Source organism: Vicia villosa, unplaced genomic scaffold (genome assembly GCF_029867415.1).
Source record: "Vicia villosa cultivar HV-30 ecotype Madison, WI unplaced genomic scaffold, Vvil1.0 ctg.001588F_1_1, whole genome shotgun sequence".
NCBI classification, from domain to species: Eukaryota; Viridiplantae; Streptophyta; class Magnoliopsida; order Fabales; family Fabaceae; genus Vicia; species Vicia villosa.
The window spans coordinates 33580-54876 of record NW_026705667.1 but is presented as its reverse complement, the minus strand read 5'-3'; the positions used below and the strand labels follow the sequence as shown (position 1 = coordinate 54876).

The 21297-nt window shown below is 42.5% G+C and overlaps 1 protein-coding gene across 1 annotated transcript; it reads right to left on the bottom strand.

The window, feature by feature from the left end:
- Nucleotides 1-10068: 10068 nt before the first annotated feature.
- LOC131635909 (uncharacterized) lies at nt 10069-11078 on the bottom strand. The gene is made up of 2 exons (XM_058906546.1): nt 10558-11078; nt 10069-10390 (listed from the first exon to the last, which is right to left on the bottom strand). The coding sequence occupies exons 1-2, from the start codon at nt 11076-11078 to the stop codon at nt 10069-10071; spliced, it is 843 nt and encodes a 280-aa protein (XP_058762529.1).
- Between the last annotated feature and the right edge of the window lie 10219 nt (nt 11079-21297).

Genomic DNA, 21297 nt, shown 5'->3' with positions numbered 1-21297 from the left:
AAAATCTCGTACGATCTTCAAGACTGAAAGAAAATAGATCTCGTGCGATCTACGACTCAACATTGACTCGACAACAAGAGAAGATCTCGTACGATCTTCAGGACAGAAAGGAAAAGACCTCGTGCGATCTATGACTCAACATCGACTCGACAACAGGAGAGGATCTCGTACGATCTTCAGGACAGAAAAGAAATAGACCTCGTGCGATCTACGACTCAACATCGGGAGAAGATCTCGTACGATCTTCAAGACTGAAAGGAAATAGATCTCGTGCGATCTACGACTCAACATCAGGAGAAGACCTCGTATGATCTTCAGGACCAAAAGGGAAAGATCTCGTGCGATCTATGACTCAACATCGAGAGAAGACCTCGTACGATCTTCGAGACAAAAAGGGGATAGATCTCGTGCGATCTACGACTCAACATCGGGAGAAGATCTCGTACGATTTTCGAGACAAAAAGGGAATAGATCTCGTGCGATCTAAGACTCAACATCGGGATAAGATCTTGTACAATCTTCGAGACAAAAAGGGAATAGATCTCGTGCGATCTACGACTCAACATCGACTCGACATCAGGAGAAGATACAAGCAGAGAGTCATTATGTCAGACATTTGTCGGGGATTGAGGACACCTCGTATCGGCACCGCAGCTTAAAAGTGTTTGTGACGTGACAACAGGTATCAAGTGAAGTTTGTAAAGGTAACAACTTCTGTGGGGGTGTGTCATTGTTTTGCTTCAACATTGACTCACATTATCTGGCTTATGCTTCGTATGCATGTTTGAGTTTTTATGGCGTAATGATCCACTGTAATGGATATGCTGCGCTTTTGAGGATGCGATGTTATATGCAAATGAATACTATATGCAGAGTGCCAAATAAAGGCCTTGGCGAGAGGAGCAGGATCATTGGGGTCCGTTGCTTGTAGTCTTGAACTACCATTGTGAGTGGGCGTTGGAAACCTCACAGTGCCAAAGATTATTGGCAACTGTGTGTAGGATTAGAACATAGCTCTGCTGGGGAGGAAGTGACTTCGCTCGACTTTCCTTACATCCTATACTGCTTGGGGAATCATGAGTTTTGAGGGACCCTTCTTTGTCTGCCATATGGGAGAGGGATATGGACCTCTTCAGGTGCCCCATTCTTACCAGTACTGATGAATTATACGCTTGAACTTTCACGCGGGATGATGACGACCTTTGTGATATGTCATAAGCCAAGATGACGGCTAGAACCTGCAACCTGCACAGAAAAACAACGTTTGGATGCAAATGGTGCCCCTTGGAGCACTTTTGTATTTATGTAACATCATGTTTCGTTTTGATTTGTGATTATTATCCCCCATGCTTTCAATGCGATGTTTAATAACGAATTAAATCACACCTCGCATGCGAAAAATGAAAAGTAAGAAGGAAAGCTTTTTATCAAAAGATCATTTTATTGATGGAATGCCTATGAATAGGCTTATGTACAAGGAAGCAACTCCTAAATGAGGTAGTTGCGAAAAAAGAAAATAAAATGCAGAGGCAAAATGGCAAAGAGAAGTGCTCGAATTTCCATTAAAACTGGTATTACTACAGTTCCCATATCCTCGATTTCCTCAGTGCCTTGCTTTAGAAGCGTAGTGGTTGGATCGATCCGTCTGTTTTGCCAAGGGCGTATAGTGGTCTTTGTGAAGGATATTCAGGCTGCAGCCTCTCGCTTTTGATCCCTAACTTTTGCCTGGATCGCCCTTTCGGGTTTTCAATCCAGCGGGATACCCCTTTTTGCCTAAGTCGCCCTTTCGGGTTTTCGACTTAGCGGGTTATTCTCTTTTGTTTTATCCCTAATTTTTGCCCAAACCCTTTTGGTTTGCCGGGATGCCCTTATTTTTGCCTAGGTACGTTGACCTAGCGGGTCTTTTATGCGTAGTATTTTTTGACTGAGTCTGAATTGACTGGAAGTGGAACGTCTTCCCCATCCATCTTCGTCAAGATTAAAGCACCACTTGAGAATGCCTTCTTCACAATGTATGGTCCCTCATAATTGGGAGTCCATTTGCCCCTTGGATCGGTGTGGATTGGCAAGACCTTCCTTACAACCAGGTCACCTGTATGGAATTCTCGAGGCCGGATCTTCTTGTCATACGCTTTCTTAATCCTCTTTTGGTACAACTGACCATGACAAATAGCAGATAAGCGTTTCTCCTCAATTAAATTGAGATGGTCGAGCCTCGTCTGAACCCATTCTGTTTCATCAAGTTTGGCATCCATCAAGACCCTCAACGAAGGAATTTCCACTTCGACAGGAAGTACGGCCTCCATACCATAGACAAGAGAGAAGGGAGTTGCCCCAGTTGAAGTACGAACTGAAGTTCTATAGCCATGCAAAGCGAACGGTAACATCTCATGCCAGTCTTTGTACGTTCTAACCATTTTCTGGACGATCTTCTTTATGTTCTTGTTAGCAGCTTCGACTGCGCCGTTCATCTTTGGCCGATAGGGTGATGAATTGTGATGTTCAATCTTGAAATCTTCGCACAACTCTGCCATCATCTTGTCATTAAGATTGGACCCATTATCAGTGATGATCTTGTTTGGAACCCCATATCGGCATATGATTTCTTTCTTGATAAAGCGAGTGACGACTTGCTTGGTTACGTTCTTGTAAGAAGCAGCTTCAACCCATTTGGTGAAGTAGTCGATGGCAACAAGAATACATCTATGCCCATTTGAAGCTTGTGGCTCAATTCGTCCAATCATGTCTATGCCCCACATAGCAAAGGGCCAAGGCGATGTTAGAACATTCAGTGGAGTGGGAGGAACATGAATTCTGTCAGCGTACACTTGGCATTTGTGACATTTCTTCACATACACATAGCAATCACTTTCAATCGTCATCCAATAATACCCTGCTCGCAAGATCTTTTTAGCCATAGAGTGCCCACTGGAATGAGTTCCAAAAGATCCTTCATGAATTTCCCGCATGATCAATTCTGCTTCGTGTCTATCCACGCATCTGAGCAAAACTGAATCATAGTTTCTTTTGTACAGGACGTCTCCTGACAAGAAGAATTTGGATGCTAACCTTCGAAGCGTTCGCTTATCACCAATTGTAGCATCTTCGGGATACTCTTGCTTCTCAACATACCTTTTGATGTCATAATACCATGGCTTTTCGTCATACACATCTTCAGTAGTGAGACAATGAGCAGGGAATACATGTGCAGGCTCTTTGTAACGGAGGATCCTTATGTCTGGCGCTTCATTAGGGGAGCTAATTCTGAACATTGCTGCCAAGGTAGCCAAAGCGTCTGGCAATTGATTCTCCTCTCGTGGGATGTGATCGAAAGTGATTTCCTCGAAAACGGGCAACAACTCCAAGATATAGTCCCTATAAGGAACTAAATTGGGGTGTCGTGTTTCCCAATCACCTCTTACTTGATGTATGACCAGGGCAGAGTCCTCATAAACTTCAAGGATCTTAATTCTCATATCAATGGCTGCTTCGAGGCCCATTATGCAAGCTTCGTACTCTGCGATATTGTTCGTGCAATCAAAACATATTCTAGCTGTGAAAGGGATGTGAGTTTGACGGGGAGAAGTCAAAACTGCCCCAATACCATGGCCCATAGCATTTGATGCACCATCGAACGTGAGAGTCCACCGCTCCCCTGGTTCGGGTCCTTCATTATCATCTAGTTTCATGATATCTTCATCAGGAAAGTCAAACTTCATTGACTGATATTCTTCTAATGGCTGGTGAGCAAGATGATCTGCAAGGACACTTCCTTTGATGGCCTTCTGTGTGACATACTGGATGTCGTATTCTGATAAAAGCATTTGCCATCGGGCTAGTCTTCCTGTAAGGGCCGGTTTTTCAAAGATGTACTTTATCGGGTCCATTTTTGAGATCAATAGAGTGGTGTGAGTCAACATATACTGCCTCAGTTGGCGATCAGCCCATACCAAAGCACAACAAGTTTTCTCGAGTAGTGAGTAGCGGGATTCACAATCGGTAAACTTTTTGCTCAGGTAATAAATGGCGCACTCTTTTCGACCAGACTCGTCATGCTGGCCCAACACACACCCCATAGATCCTTCAAGCACAGTTAAGTACATAAGAAGCGGCCTCCCAGGAACCGGAGGCATGAGAATTGGTGGCTCTTGGAGGTATTGCTTGATCCTTTCGAAGGCTTCTTGACAATGATCATCCCAACGGATATCTTGATTCTTGCGTAGCAACTTAAAGATGGGTTCACAAGTGTCAGTGAGATGGGAAATGAACCTGGCTATATAATTCAATCTCCCAAGGAACCCTCGAACTTCTTTTTCATTCTTTGGTGCTGGCATATTCTGTATTGCTCTTACTTTATCAGGGTCAACCTCAATCCCTCGTTGGCTCACGATGAATCCAAGTAACTTTCCAGATCGCACTCCAAAAGTGCACTTGTTTGGATTAAGCCTCAACTTGAATTTTTGCAGACGAGCAAACAACTTCTCAAGATATACCAAGTGTTCCTCCTCAGTTTGGGATTTTGCAATCATATCATCAACGTATACTTCAATCTCCTTATGGATCATATCGTGGAAAAGGGTCACCATCGCACGTTGATATGTTGCACCAGCATTCTTAAGACCAAAAGGCATCACCTTATAACAATACGTACCCCACGGAGTGGTAAAAGTAGTCTTGGTCATATCTTCAGGAGCCATCTTTATTTGATTATAGCCAGAAAAACCATCCATGAATGAGAATACCGAATACTGAGCAGTATAGTCGACTAACACATCAATATGAGGGAGAGGAAAATCATCCTTCGGACTTGCCCTATTCAAATCTCGGTAGTCGACACACATGCGTACCTTTCCGTCCTTCTTAGGAACAGGTACGATGTTTGCAATCCAAGGAGGATATTCACACACAGATAAGAAACCAGCCTTCAACTGTTTTTCAACTTCCTCCTTGATTTTCAAAGCCATATCAGGTCGAGTTCTTCGTGGTTTCTGCTTTACAGGCGGACATTCTGGTTTGAGCGGTAACCTGTGCATAACTATATCCGTGTCTAAACCAGGCATGTCTTCGTATGACTAGGCGAAGATGTCAACATACTCTCGGAGTAGCTCAATCAACCTTCTCTTTACATCACTTTGCAAAGCGGCCCCTATCTTGACTTCTCTCTTTGCCTCTTCTGTACCGAGGTTGATGATTTCTATGATCTCCTGATGTGGCTGAATGGATTTCTCTTCTTGTCTCAAGAGTATTGCCAATTCCTCAGGGACTTCACAATCTTCTCCACTATCTCCATCAGCTTGGTCAATTGGATTCTCGAAGATATCAAGACGTGGAACTGTAACATTATCATTTTTGATGGAATTCGAGCCGGATCTGCACGATGGATGATTTATGCCTTAGAATGCAACACATAAAAAGAAAAAGAAAAGCTTTGCCATTTTTGAAAAAGTTTTTAAAGTAAAAATGAAAGAAATGGAAAGTAATTGCATGCGAAAATATGATTTTCATTCAATATTAAACAAATTGAAACACATGGGGGGCCCTCCTTTATACAAGTGATCAAAATGCTTGGGGCAAAGCACATGATTTATCGAAACAAGAAAATTACATCTCCATAAAAGTGACTCTAGGGATGTCCAATATGGTCCAATTGTTGAGTTCATGTCCAGGCGCAGCATGGCAAATGAATCTGGAGAGATCTTCTTCATCATCATCATCCACGGCGAGAACCTGACTTCCAGAACTAGTACTGGCACTGACGAACACCTGAGAAATCGGGGGAATCACCTTCTTTCCGAGGGTTGTGCTGAGTTGAGTAGAAGAGGATGGTTGGTATCCAAGCCCATACTTGTCTCGTTTCTCATAGACATCAATCAGCTTGCCCCAGGCACCATGGGGAACACCAGCTTCTAAGAAAGCCTTAGCATCATTCAAGGATGAGAGGGGTGCTCCAGGTTCCCTCTTAATCTCGACCGCAGGGAGTTTGTCGACTGACACAATCTCTAAGGCTTGAAAGGGTGTCTCTTGTATCTCTCCCTCCACTTCCACATAACGGTATGTTTCCAGATTATTGACTATCAGATCCTCTTCACCAGTGATCACAACTATCTTGTCATTCACAACAAATTTCAAACACTGGTGGAGGGTAGATGTCACAGCTCCAGCAGCTTGAATCCAAGGACGACCCAAGAGGCAAGTGTACGAAGGGCGTATATCCATAACGTAGAAGGCAATGTAGAACATGTGAGGATCAATCAAGATAGGCAGATCAATTTCCCCTTCCACGGACCTTCTAGAACCATCAAACGCCCTGACACTCATAGTGCATGGTCTCATTATAACCTCATCCATACTCAGCTTAAACAAAGTAGCTTTGGGCATCACATTAAGAGAAGAACCTGTATCAATCAGAACTCGAGACAACACAGCATCCAAACACTTGATGGAGATATGCAACGCTTTGTTGTATGCTCTACCTTCAGGTGGAAGTTCATCATCACAAAAACCCAGACAATTACCAGCAGCAATGTTGGTCACGACCCCTTCAAATTGAGGCACAGTAATGTCTTGAGTTACATGGGCTGAAGCTTGGACCTTCATCAGAGCATCACGGTGAGCTTCTGAATGCACCAAAAGGGACAAGATAGAAATCTTAGCTTGAGTTTGGTCAAGTTGATCAATCACCTTATAGTCACTTTTCTTAATGATTCTCAGAAGTTGCTCAGCATCTTGTGCAGTACGGGTCTCAGGGGGATCAACAACAACTTGCTTCCCCTTCGCTTGTGCATTGGCATCTTTGTTTGTCTCTTTAGGAAGTGGAGGAGGGGCAGCAAAGATTCGACCACTACGAGTGATGCCACTAGTCCCAGCAATATTAGTGACACTCGAATTACCCACTGGAGGACAATCATACTTCTTCCCTCGAATATACATAGCATTATAACTCCAAGGAAAAGCCTTGGAATTACTCGCAGAAGAGGGAACGAGAGATGAGGTTGAAGGGGTCAGAGGGGCATCTGGAACCTGAATGACCAGCGGAGTTCTTGGAGCTTGAATAACTAAAGGAGCACTCGGAGCATGAATGACCAAAGAAGTACTTTGAGTCTTTGACACCTAAGCAGAATAGTAAGGGATCTCTAAAGTGGCCACATCTTCACCAGAAACAACCCTTTCCACTCTAAGAATACCTTCATCCATCAGCTTTTGAATCTCTTCTTTTAATCTGGCACATTCCTCCGGATTAGAAGAACATTGCAAACATAAGTCATGTAGTTCACTCAAAACCTCTTGTTGCATGAGGTGTTCTCTGACAGTTGCAAGCGGCATCTTAACCTCATTACCATCAGTTACCAGGATCCGTTCGTTGCACAATTCAATAGCATTGGTCGTGCCTGCATGAGGAGGCATAGGATTATTCTGCACGTTAGGACTAGTAGGAGTGAACGAGATAAGCTTGTCATCAAGAAGATCTTGAACCTTTAATTTGAATGCTCTACACTTTTCAATTGTATGGCCTGGAGCCCCTGAATGAAATTCACAACGGGCATTAACATCATAACCGGGAGGAAGAGGACTAGGTGGAGGACCAAGTTCACGAAGCTGTACCAACTGACCAGCAAGCAACTGAGGGAGAAGCTGAGCATATGACATCGGAACCGGATCTATACGCCTATCTTGGTACCTTGTCCTCTGTGAGCCCCTTTGACCTTGAGGCCTGGGATTCTGCTGACGATTTTGAGGAGCAGCAACTTGTTGTTGTGGGATGAATGGTTGTTGAGGTGCCACCCATGGCTGTGGAAGAGCAGCAGCATATGCTTGAGGGACATATGGGCCAAGAACAGCATAAGGCATTGGGTAATAAGGAGGTGGAACAGCAGAGTATACAGGAGCTCGGCCTTGGTCAACAGAGGCGGTGCTAGTCTCACCTTCTTTCTTCTTCACAAATCCGGAGAATGGCTTCTTACTATTACCATTAGAACTTCCAAGATTAGTAACACCTTGAATGGTACCAGCTTTAACACAGTTCTCAACCCGTTCACCAATGATGACCACATCTGAGAAGGAAGGAGAAGTGTTACTAACCATGTGCTAAAGATACGGTCCTTTCAGAGTTCCCATAAATAGATCAATCAATTCGCGGTCAAGGAGAGGAGGTTGAACTCGAGCAGCAAGTTCACGCCACCTCTGGGCATACTCCTTGAAAGACTCTTCAGACTTTTGTGACATATTTTGCAGCTGGGCACGGCTAGGAGCCATAGCAGTATTGTAGTGGTATTGTTTCAAGAAGGCATCAACAAGTTCTCCCCAAGTACTGACATTAGACCTCTCGAGTTTCATATACCACTCCAACGGGGCTCCAGTGAGACTGTCCTGGAAGAAATGCATAAGCAGAGGTTCGTTCTCAGCGTGAGCGGCCATCTTACGGCAGTAGGAACGAATGTGAGTCTCTGGGCAGGTAACTCCCTTGTACTTTTCAAAATCTGGCACCTTGAACTTCGGGGGAATAACAATCCCAGGTACCAAGCACATAGCAGCAGTGTCGAAACTCGAAGTTTTAGCAACCTCAACAGCCTTAAGGCGTTCTTCAAGAGCTTGATACATCTTAGCGGTCTCGGTCAACTCAGCAGTAAGATCATGTTCAAGATCAATAACCTCGTGGTGGTCATCCACTACTTTAAGTGTCTCATTAATAGGAGTCTCCTTAGTTTTTACTCCTCCATAAGCAGAATTGATAGGAGCATCCTTGACCAATCCAGCGACGCTCTTTCTGAGCTCCTCTTGTCCTTGGACAACGGCATGGAGAGTCTCCATAAGTTGGGTCATTCTTTCCCCCATAACATCCATATCCCTACGGAGGGCAGCTTGATTCTGTTCAAATTGGTCCATGATTCTCCTCTCGTTGTTTCTGGTGCGGTAAGGATGTAAGAAAGTCAGCTTCGTCGTCGGAAAAGAAATCTGTTGTTGGAAGGGACCCCAATTAGAATCTGATAAAAACCTGAAAATGCAAGATGATATGAGTGCATGGGTGCATGTGTGCATGTTTTATTATTTTCAAGACTTTTTAGCCTTGCCTCAAACCAACAACACAAGATAATGGAGGAAATAGTGAAGCATAACCAAGATAAGCACAACCAAGATAAGCAAACACAATTGATTAATTCTGCAACCAAGTTCCTGAAGTACAAAATATTCTGCTCCCATGAGCCAACAAATACAGAAATAGAATTAGGAATCCCATCCAACAAATCTGGTGGTGATTCTACAATAAAATCAGCATTAAGCAGGGTCCTCCATGTCCACATGATGGAGGGGGCTCTCTCCAATGTTCTTATCACTCTAGGTCTTCATTTCTTCAAAGAGCTTCTTGGTCTCAACACGGGTTGGCCTCTTAATGATTTCTTGAATCAGCAGGTCTTTTCTGAAATGCATTGTTTCCATGTGGCGATTCTTCACCTCCCAATACCTAGCTTCCTCTTGAACTTGGGCATTACTCTGGTCTTTTTCTCTTATCTGACCCTTTAGCTTTCGGATCTCTTCATAACACTTCTCTATGGTACTTTGGCGATCCAACAAGAGTTTGTCTGCTTTCTTGCGACGAGTTTTCTCTGAATTGGCATTTTCAGTCTGAATCTGGAGCTTTTCAGTCAACTCGGCCAACTGAGCCTCGTAATGTTCTTTTATTTTCCTCTCTTGGGTTTCAGTAGATTTAGAGCTCACGGTCATTCTCGGCCTCTTCTGAGATGTGCTCCCTCTAGCATACAGTTCTTCAAGCTCTATTTCCCTTAACTTTAACTTATGGAGTGCGGAAAGCTTCTCTTGCCGAGCAGTATTCATCTTAACATGCATTGTTTCCACCTGTTCAGTCAACTTCCGATTCTGATCCACAGTTTGATTATAACGAGGCATGGAAACAATGTTGGGTTGTTCACCAGCAGGGGGGTACAAAGGATCTTTGGGAGGGAAGGGCATCCCTTGAACAACAACCACAGATTCGATCCACTTAGTATAATCCTCGTAAGTAGCACAATCTCGCTGACCAAAATGTTTCTTATCTCTCCAACAAATACTCTTCTAAGCTTGTACAGCTTCTGCCATCTGCCCACTATCGGTGGCTGAATGATAGAAAATATTCTCAGCAATTTCTGTCTGCTCAGGGGGACTGATAAAAGCATATCCAAATGTTCTCCTAGCCAGGACGGGATTATAGTTGATTCCACCTCTGAGAGCCATGAGAGGTACATTTTTGAACTTTCCGCAACTCATAATAACTTCCATGTCATCTAAAGATCTGTTGTGCCAGACAATATCTTTGGCCCTAAGCCCCATAATCCTCTCAGCCCACTTAGATGTGTGCCTATTATCAACGAAAGCGCCACGCTCAGGCAAATGTGACCTGAACCAACGATATAACAACGGAGCATAGAATCTAACCAAACCTCCCTTCTGACTACTCTTGTGATGAATGGAGTGATAAACATCCCCCAAAGTGTAGGAACCGGATTCTGCAGAATGAATATATGAATTGCATTCATGTCAACAAAGTTAGGAACGTTTGAGAACATCATGATACCATAGATACTTAGAGCCAGGATAGCCCTAAATGTGTCCCATTCCTTTGCTTCAGCAGCCTCACAACCCCTTTTGACCAGAAACTCCATGCAAAAACCAAGACCTCCTCCCTTCTTAGTGAGATTTGCTTCCACGACTGACTTGCTCAAATAAAGAGCCTTAGCAATTTCAATGGAATCAGGGGCCTTCATGGTGCCATAGTATGGTACTTCCTTATTTATAGGAACGCCAAGAAATAGGGAATACTCTTCTAATGTTGGAACCAAGAGGTAGTCGGTGAACGTGAAGCAGCGAAGGGAAGGATTATAGAACTGAAGCAAAGTATGAACTCCCTCCTGTTCGTACTTGGTGAACGGCATCTTGAGAAGGCTCAGAATATACCCATATTTTTCTCGGAAATTGGTTGTCTCATCTGGCGTAATCTTCTTTGCTAAACACCCAAGGGAATCCAGATTCGGCTGCAGGAAAGAATAAGAGGGGTTGCGTCTACCAGTCTTCATTGGTGGGGCCATGTGTTGGTCGGAGACAAAGCCAAAAAGTTCCTGAAAATAAATGAACATGCATGTTAAATGATATGGTGGAATGCATTTCATCGGGAGAATCCTAAAGTCTTTTCATTATTTCTTTTCTTTTCTTTTCTTTTCTTTTCTTTTCCTTTTTTTTGCAAGAAGAGTATATACATCCTTTTTTGGAAATAGACTTTAGGATTCTCCACGAATGAAGTGAGGTGGATGCAATAGCATGATGTGTCATGTGTGTGACATGGTGAGAGACTGAATGTCCCTCGCAGCTCTGGATATCTGGGTAACACTGAATGTAACAGGTTCAAAATTCCGGCTTCGGATTGCAAAATGGAAATCAGGGTATGATGAAGGCTAGTATCTTGTCCCACCCCAAACTCACAGGTATGGATTCTAGACACGGACAGGTGGTCCCTAATGGTCACTAGGGTCTACAGTTCCCATGGGGTACAAAGTGTTTGAGGCAGCAAGCGTGCCAGACACAGTGTTCCATGAAAGAACCTCGCCCAGTTGTGGTACCCCATGTTAAGCTCGATCGTAGCAAGAGCCACGGGAGTCAACATGAGCATCCACGCTAATCCTATGTGTCACTGGCCTGGGTAGTGGGCCTTTTACCTCACAAAAACCCCCCACCTGCAAAACAAAGCAGAAAAATATGTGGCCCCCACGGGGACCCATAATATAGTCCAGATGCATGATGTGCAAGCAGAAATAAACATGATATGCAAGCAGAAAATAAACATGCAAACATATATACAAGATATAGACATAAAAAAAAATAAACACCCAATATAAATAAAACAAACAAAGGTTAGGATCGACTTGCTTTGGTAGTCCCCAACAGAGTCGCCAGCTGTCGCACGCTCGCGAAAAATGAACAGAGTCGCCACCAATATATTTATCCCATAAGGGAAAGGAATATCAGAAAACCTAACAAGGGAAGGAACAAGGTCTTGCGACCAGAGAATCTAGGTACGAGAGTCGGTTACGTGAGGGGAAGGTATTAGCACCCCTTGCGCCCATCGTACTCGATGGTATCCACCTATGTTTGTTTCTATCTAAAGGGTGTGTACTATGTCTACATGCGAATGAATGCAAAAGGAAATACGGGGAAAAGAAGGAATATTTACAAGTGTGCTCGTTCAAGCCCCGCGACTTGATGCCTACGTATCCTTTTCAGGAATCAGAGCGCCGTAGTTCGGCTCCATAGTTTTGTTTGTTTTTGTGTTTTTTAGTTGGGTGGAGTTAACGCTCGCGCTCTTGCATAAAGGGACAGCCTGGGATGCAATAGAGCGGAGATAACAATGCCCTTAAGAAAGGAGAGAAGAGAGAGTTTGAGTGTTTCGAGGAAATCCCTAAGGCAAGGGAAACTCGAGTTACTCTTTGGTTTGTGTCTTTTAGAGTTTGGGAACTTACGCCCGAATGGTTCCCTAAAGCAAGGGAGATCCAAGCACTCGAATGATTCCCTAAAGCAAGGGAGATTCAAGCTTCCATTCCCTTTTTAATGATTTTCACTTTTTTTATTAATGTTTTAAGTATTTTCTTTGTATTTTTTAAAGGGATTTTATTTTGATATTTATTAGATGTTTTGAAGTTGAAAAGAAAAAGAATGGAAAAGAGGGAACTATTCCTAATTTCTAAATCTATGTTATTACTTCTAATATAAAGGAAGGTGTTGCACCCCAAAATTTGCCCTCTTTATACGTGTCATAAGTTAAATGACGTTTATTTCGTCATTCGAAAATTGAAGAAAATTATAAAGAGTTTTTACTGAAGAGGCGTTTGATTGGAATTTGTTCAACGGACTTAAGGTGGATTTAAGTTCAAGAATAATCAAGGTGAAATAAAGTTCTTTAGCATGTGTGAGATTTCTTGGTATTTCAATTACGAGATTAGAACAATTCACCTTGTTCATGTCATGTCTGGATATTCACCAAATTCATTTGATATCGTCCAAACGTCATCCGAGTCTCATTCATTCTTTATGCCATTGAAGTTTAGATTCAAGAGTTGGAAGGAAAAAGATTAAAACTTTCATTTGAAGAAAAAGGATTTTGTTCATAATATCTTTCAACATTCATCAAAATTCAAATTCAATTATCCATCACACCATTTATCAAACCATTATCCAAAATTCAATACCAATTCTATACAAAATCCATTCAAGAAGAGTCCATACTTCATTACAAAAATATATACCATAGCCCATGTTCAAATTACATTTACAGATTCATACAAAATTATACAAAAATGCTCTTGGCTTCATATTCTATCATTAATCTTCAAGTTGCTTCTACAAGTTTCAGGCATTGATTCAATTCTTCCAAACTACCGTGGTCAAGCATTCAGTTCTTTCATGCTATGATGCCGAGAAACTCATGGAAATCGGACCACGTCGATTCCGTAGCTTAAACCATGTTGAAACAACCTGCATAATCATATAAAGAAAACCGGTTCACACTTGCAGCCCAAGAGAACCGATTCAGAAATTGGTAACAAAAAAAAAAGCTCAATAACAGAAGAAGAGAACCGAAAATGATAACAGAAAAATAAGCGTAACAACCTGTAACAAACTCTTGCTCTCTCTCTATCTTCTTCTCCAATCTTCATCATCTTTAATTTCTATCTCACGATGTAACAGAAAAATAGAGAAAACCTCATCTCCAATCCCTGAACCATGCTTCACCATCTCGTAACCGAATCGCATCACGTTCATCATCTTCTTCATCACGGCATCAACAATCTTCAATCTACCTTCTCCATAACGGTTTCTGGATTTTCGACCTTCAAGCTTCACTCACCTTCATCATCTCCATAACCACTCTTCTCTTATCATCCTCAAGATATCTTCAATATCTTTCTCCCTCGACCTCCAATTCACCATGGATGAGATAAAAAATCAACAACAGAATTCAGAACTCTCTCTCAACTGACAGTCATCTTCATCCACCTTCGAACTCACCGATTCACACATCTTTCTCTCTTCTTCATCACCGTTTCAATCTTCGATCTCCTTCGGCGTCCTCGCAACTTTTCCTTCAATCCGCATCTCTGAAAACAACAACAACGCACCAACATCATCATCAAGAACTCACGCACCGAGAACTTGGAAAACGTATCAAGAACAAAAGAGAAAGAAGAACGAGTGTGAATCAGAGAAGAGAAATTAGGGATTGGCGTTAACGCTTACTTCAATTTCTCATTACCGACATCATCGCAAATCGGCCATAGCTTCAATCCTTTCATCATTGCATCAGCATCTTCCTCGAATCTTCAAAGGTCATCATCACTGATACATTGTTCCGCACACTTTAATCATCACCAAATCTTCATCAATTTCCAGATTCAAAGCTTTCATACGTAAACTCTGTTACGCTTCAACCGAAAATCATCAGCATCGCAACATCTCCATCACCAAATCCAAGATACTCCGGTAGATAAGTCCGATTCACTATCCTCTCCGATATATGCTTGTGACTGCTCGGTTATTGACGAAGAGGAGAGTTTGAGACGAGAGACGAGAGACGAGGCGAGAATTTGATCGGATAAGAAGGGGAGAGAACCGCTTCCGTGGTGTTCCGATCGGAGAAGAAGGCCGAAGTCACTGTCGCCGCCGTTGTTCGCGCGAGAGAGGGAGTTGGAGTTCAACAAAACGTGAAAGCTCCCAAATGTAAGCCTAATTCCCTTTTTCATTATTTTTGATTTAATTTGATTAACTGGTGATTGAATTAGTGTAAATCAGATACTTAATGTCTTTAATTGGAACCATAAACCTGATTAAGGGAAATAAAGCTGATAATACAAAAATCTGGAAATAAACTGTTGATTGGATCATACTCCATGGGCCTGACACACGAAATTACTGTCCCCACCCCCCATAAGAGCCCAATTCCTGTATAGACAAAAAACTATTGTACAAAAACAATGAACTTGGGCCAATTGCTTGGGCTTCAGCGCCTTTCCTTACTCTGCACCATCCATTTCCTGTTAAAACCCCCCTGTGTGCATATTTTTCACATTAGATTTAATTGTTCTAACTAGTTTGTTGCCTATTATTTTTAGTATAACAAAAATGTATGAAAAACATATAAAATCAATTGTTTTGTTAGATTTTGCTTGTAAAAAAGAAATAACCAAAAACATGTAATATTTTGCTTGTTAGACTTTAATTGTTTTGTACATAGTTTTGTTCTTTTACTTTGAGATAAAAAATGTCATGAAAACAATTTAATCTTGTTAGATGTTGTTTTAGAATTTACTTAGAATTTAACTTCTATTATTTTCTATGGCGGGTGCGTGTCTTCTTGTTATTACTGATTTGTTTGCTGAGATGTGCGAGGTACTTTGAGAGGGTTCGATTGTGATTTGATTGCTTCGTGTTCCACTTTATTTGTGAGACACGGATTCGCTTCTGATGCGATTGATTTGCATCGTGTTCCACTTTATTTGTGGGACACGAACTTATTTCCGATGCGATTCATCTGATCTCTCATTCATTGAGATGTATATTCCTGCATTGTCTGGCTTGTGTTCTCTTGCAGGTTGCTTGTGTGGTTGTGTTTGATACGCACCACATAGCGGTTGTGATTTATTTTCACACCGCATCGCTTTGACGCTTATGCTGGACTCCCGGCTTTGCTGGATGTTAGATTACGTGAAGTTTCTTCTCTGCTTGCGTTGCTAGCTCACTGTGGATTTGCTATCCGCTCGGTATTGTCTCCTGGTCCCTTTTACCGCTTTCTCGCATCATCCTTTAACATGAGAAGTAGGACTTAGACATGCATCTGGCCAAGCCCTCGAAAGAGGCTCTGTTTTTGTTGGTGTGTTTACATTTGTGCTTTGCGGCAGGGAGTCACGGTGTAATAAGTCCTATATGGCACTCCGTTAAGTCCTCATGGAAGGCACGCGGAAAGGGTTAGCAATCAACCCCCGCCCAGTCTCATCGAGTCCGTTTAGTATGCACACGCTACGCGTTGCTTGCTTCTGAACCTGCACAAGATCTTGCTATCGAGTATGTCAGGAAAAGGGTTCATGTAGCCGGACCCCCGCCTTTCCTATAGCTCGCGTCGCTCGACGTTGATGCTCGGTGTACGCACGCACCGTTTTCCTTTACGATCCGTGACGGCTTGGTTGCTGAAAGGGGTCCGCCCTCTTGTCTATGGCCCGATCATTTTCACGAGGTCTAATGCTTGGTTGACTTGGGTTGAGCTGCTTCCCTTGGCTATGGCGGGACCGCTTTTCTACCATTTGGTCAGTACCGTTGGTTTTGTTTGCTTTACGAGCGGAGCTCGTTTGTGTGCTATCTTTGTGTGCTTCCCTTTTTCCCTCGTAGGTTGATAGCTTAGCTTAGACTTGTACCCTTTGTATGATAACATTAGGTAGCAAGCTTTCCCCCGTAGCTTAGGTTTTCCTCATGCATTCTTTAAAACACAAACAACACTCTTTGATTTTCTTTTCTTAAGAGCTTGTTATTTCCGCTCCATTCCCAAGCATAAGTCTCCAAAGGTCGAGCAGCGGAGTGTGAATGTAACTCGTTCACCTAAAAAACACAAAACAAACAGAAATTAGTTAGCCGAGCTACGGTAGCTCTGATTCTGCAAAACAGATACGTAGGCAGCGGGGTAGGGCCCGTGCGAGCACAATCCTTTATTTTCCCTACATTCTGCATTCATTTTAGTCCAGATTAGCATAGATTTGTTACACACCCATAGATTTAGACACTAGCGTGGATACCATCGAGTACGATGGGCGTGAGGGGTGCTAACACCTTCCCCTCGCGTAACCGACTCCCTTACCCTTTTTCTGTGGTCGTGAGACCGTTGTTTTGTTTTGTGGTTTGCTGGCATTCCCTTCCTTTTCAGGATAAATATGTTAGTGGCGACTCTGTTAATTTTCGCGGTAGCGACAGCTGGCGACTCTGCTGGGGACGTCTTGACCTGTTGCTGGTCCGGACTCAGCGAGTCGATCCTAGCGCTTGTGTGTTTATCATTGGGTGTTTTTATTGCTTTGCATATTTACCTGTTTGCATTGCATTCTATATGCGCTTTTACTTTTCTGCATCATATTCTGGACTGTCTGGATCTCTGCTTTGGTGGGTGGGTGTTTCAAGAGGTAAAAGGCCCAATACCCAGGCTATGAGTGATACCATAGGAACTAGGACTAGAGTGGCCATGACGGACAGAAGGCGTATGCCTGATTGATCTGATCACGTATCCACGGGCAGAGCTTGGTGGAATGAGGCAATATCGTATGATAGCGCCTACATTCGATCCTCTGTTGGCTTTTTGACCTACCCTGGCCTAGATTTACCCGTGAGTGGGGCGGGAATCAATCATTGCTTAACAGGTACATTGGTGGTGACTTTGGTTCTTGTTCGTGGGTTACCGCTGTTCTCGTTCGTGGGTTACCGCTGTTCTCGTTCGAGTGTTCTATTGGTTCCTGTTCGTGGGGTACTATGGTTCTTGTTCGAGTGGTAATCTATGTTCTATTCCAGTGTGTTGGTGACTATGGTTTTGATTCTATTGGTTATGTCCCGTGATCTACGGGGAGTTTCGAATTGGTGCCGAACCTTTGAACCTGTGCCGTGTGATTTCTCGGTATCTCAGATATATCCAGTATTTGTGGTTCCCACCACTTTGCATCATTGCATATTTACATTCCAAAAAATGATGTACAAAAAATAACTAGCATACATGTTCCTTTCATTTCCAAGGAATCATATCTTTAAGCATCGTGTTGAGCTTTTCCATCTCTTACTTGCTAAAAAATCAAAACATGAGGATTCCTTGGAAACCGGATGAACATGGCATTGCATTCATATCATGCATCTCATACATCTCATGCATAACAGGTGTTCAGGATCGAGGATCTCTTATTCAGACTTGGTACTCTCACCAGACTCAGAGACTTGATTTGTTCTTATTGTGTGTTCAAAGATTAGTCATGGAACAACTTTGTGGGGATTTTACCGAGAAGAAAGCTCAGTTTGGGGTTCTTTTTGAAGGATTGTCTTATGCTCATTTGCTTCCATGCTTGCATTATTTGCAACTTGTTAAGCTCCATACTATGCGGATATCTACAGATTCTATGCTTGATGATGATGACACTAGGTGTGAGTTCTATTCTGGGGCACCTGGTCCTGATGTTATGATCTGCAAGTCTTTGAAGTCGCTTGGGGCTCCCGCACGAGGGATAAGCAAGACATTGTCTATCTTGAGCATTGCATCACTTGCATTGCTCGAATCCCTAAAGCACTTACAATTTTCGTGTGACTTCACCAGAATCTTCTTCCGGGCGGTAATCGAGAGTGATATGCAGAGACACCTCTCATTCTCAAGGTTCTGCTTCATATTCCGAGTCACCTCCTCCTCCTGGAGTTTCCTTATCGCTAGCATTTTCTTGTCAACAGAGACGGAAGAGAAGCAAGCTAATGTAATCCTAATGCCTGGTGTTCAGTTGCTTCCCTGCTTGTTGGAATTTCAGTTGGTTAAGATTCATGCTTTGGTTCTTCCTCACCACAGATTGCTCTCCTGATTTTGACGACAATACTCGGTGTTTTCCATTCTAGGGGCACCTGATCATAATGTCAAGCCTTACAAGGTGTTGAGATACAAAGAGTCCAGAACTTGCTTGATACAAAGATGTTCAAGTTTATTCATATTGGTATCTACTGGTCAATCTCATTTCATCTGCTGCAAGCAGGCTGTTATTCTTCCTCGAGGAGTAACAAATGAGAATCACTTGTAAATTAGTGCTGCCAGAGGCTTCCTTCCCAACAACTGTTGTGTGTTCCAAGTAATGACTTTGATAGCCAAGCGTCATAGGTTAATGTTGTTCACTGATAGTAATACAAGTTTCCATTCATGATGGTGATTACCGTTTCAGCAGCTATGTTTAGGGCTCCCGACCGAGGGATAAGCAAGACTCCGTGTTCTTGAGTTCGCATCATTGGCAGCTCAAATCCCTAAAGCATTCATAAACTCCAATCGCTATATTTGGGGCTCCCGACCGAGGGATAAGCAAGACGCCTTGTATCTTGAGTTTGTGCACCACTTGCAAAGCTCAAATCCCTAAAAGCTGAACACTCGCAACTTCAGTATGACTTTGCCGAAATCTTCTTCCAGGAAGTGATCTAAAGTGCTCTGACGTAGCGCTTAATGCTTTCCACTCTATGGGCATTTGATTATCGGATTGAAGACTGTAAGTCATTCAAAGACAAGGTTCAAGACCTGATTGACTCAAAGGCTATCGCATTCGCACTTGAAGGCTAGAATTGAAGTTCTCCTTTGACTTGGCGGATCTTCTGAAGCAATAAGTCCATACGGAGATGATCTCCTCAACGTTGGTTTCTTAAATCATCATGCATGTTCATGTTTAAGCTTTCTTGTTTTGTTCAATACTGTTTGCATGCAAAACTTGTTTGTTTTTGAACTATAATCATAATGCATTGGATATGTTTGTCTTGAAAAAATCTATTCGCTTTTGCTCTTATATGTTTTTCTATGCTTTTTGTGATATCTAACTCTTGTTAACAAAGCATGATAACTCCGTAGGGAGAATGATGAACATAATACCAAGAACCTCAAATGGTATGCTTTTGAGTAGAACCCTGTTGATGATGTACAGGCATTGTTTCAAATTCCCAAACACTGGAGATATAAGGGAGTGAAACCCTCGATAACCCCTCTGAGCCTTCGAAGTAGGAGTTTCTTTTCTATGCAGAAAAAACCCTTATTTTAACCCTGGGGAAGGGTAGTATTCAGTTAACCTGATCAAGCATTCAAAATTCGTCAGGAGCACACATCTAAAGATACAACAATGGCTATCTTTCAACAGATTGAGGAAAGCCAAAACCACAACGGTTATCCCTCACCTCCGGAGGATGAGACCAACATCAGAGTCGCGGTGGTTATCCCTCACATCAGGAGGTCACGATATGACGATACCTCAATGGTAATTCTTCATCAATCAAAGACTCAGGCAGTCACAATCACTTCTAACAAATCAGAGATTCCGGATCACACGACTTGTTCAAAAAAAAAAGAAAAAAGAATAAAAGCCCGCTAAGTCAGCTAGTTGAAAGCATGTGACTTAGGCAAAAGTTAGGGCATCCCGCTGGACATCCAAATCAAAATTCAAAAGAATTTGTCCAGGCAAAAATTAGGGAAACAAAAAAAAGAGGAAAAAGAAAGCAAAGAAATGATTATAAAATAAAAATCCTCGTCAAAAGGACAAAGTTGTGTGGTCAGACACCAAAAATGAAAGGTAAAGTGACTGCCATATCCAGAAGACCTCTTTGACTCCTCAATTATCTCAAATTCCTCTTGAAAGATGAATGCTCGTGTCAAGTTAACTGAACTTAGGACTGGAGAACATCACGAAGGGGGTGGGCACTAAATATTTTTGAGCCTAAAAATCTTTTTTCTCAAACCGTGAACCTGGCCACGTTACAACCCTTAAAAGTCCTAATTGAAGCAGGGTTGATTTGAAAGCAGACTGTACACGAGAATACGGTAAGCTGACTCCCAGGAGATCCGCTAAACGCTTGAGTTGGTATCACACCATCTCGTCTTTTTTAAAAAAACTCGATGTTACGACATCCTTTCAAAAAGTTTCTTTAAATTTCAAGACAAGCATGCTCTTTGCATTAGAATTATATTTCTCATAATAAACATTCTTTGCATATGAACAAGTGCTTGACATCAAGGAAGTTTCCATCATGAACTTCAGATGAAAAGCTTTATCCTCCCGAAGGACATGTTGTCTTCAGAACTCCGTTGAGTTGAAGCAAGAATATCTCAAAGTCTGATCACCTTCAGGGGCACAAGAAGCGTTTGAATACTTTGTCGAGCAAATTTTCACTCAATCTGAGGCAATCAGGTCAAGATTCAAAGAATCTCTCAGAGTGCTAAGCAATCAGGGGCATTCATCCAAGTGCATTTAAAGCTACTTACAACCCTTATCAATCAGGGGCATGATTCCAAAATTCTTGATACTGGGACAAGTCGGTTTGATATGCACAGATATCAGAAGGTCCTTACGAGACTAATTTCTTCAAAGTCCTCACAGGCTGGGGCAAAGCAATATACAGTGGCATTCTTTCCTCATCATGAAGTGTTCAGTTTAAAGTTCGGGTGTGAGCTAAACAACTTATGAGCTTGAGAATCGTCAGGGTCGTCATCCTCAGCAGTCAGAATCTGAAAGTCCAATA

Coding starts and splice junctions, on each gene's coding strand:
- LOC131635909 (XM_058906546.1), bottom strand. CDS start 11,078: ATGGCCCCACCAATGAAGACTGGTAGACGCAACCCCTCTTATTCTTTC. Junction 10,391..10,557: donor AGTATCTATGGTATCATGAT/GTTCTCAAACGT, acceptor TCGTTGGTTCAG/GTCACATTTGCCTGAGCGTG.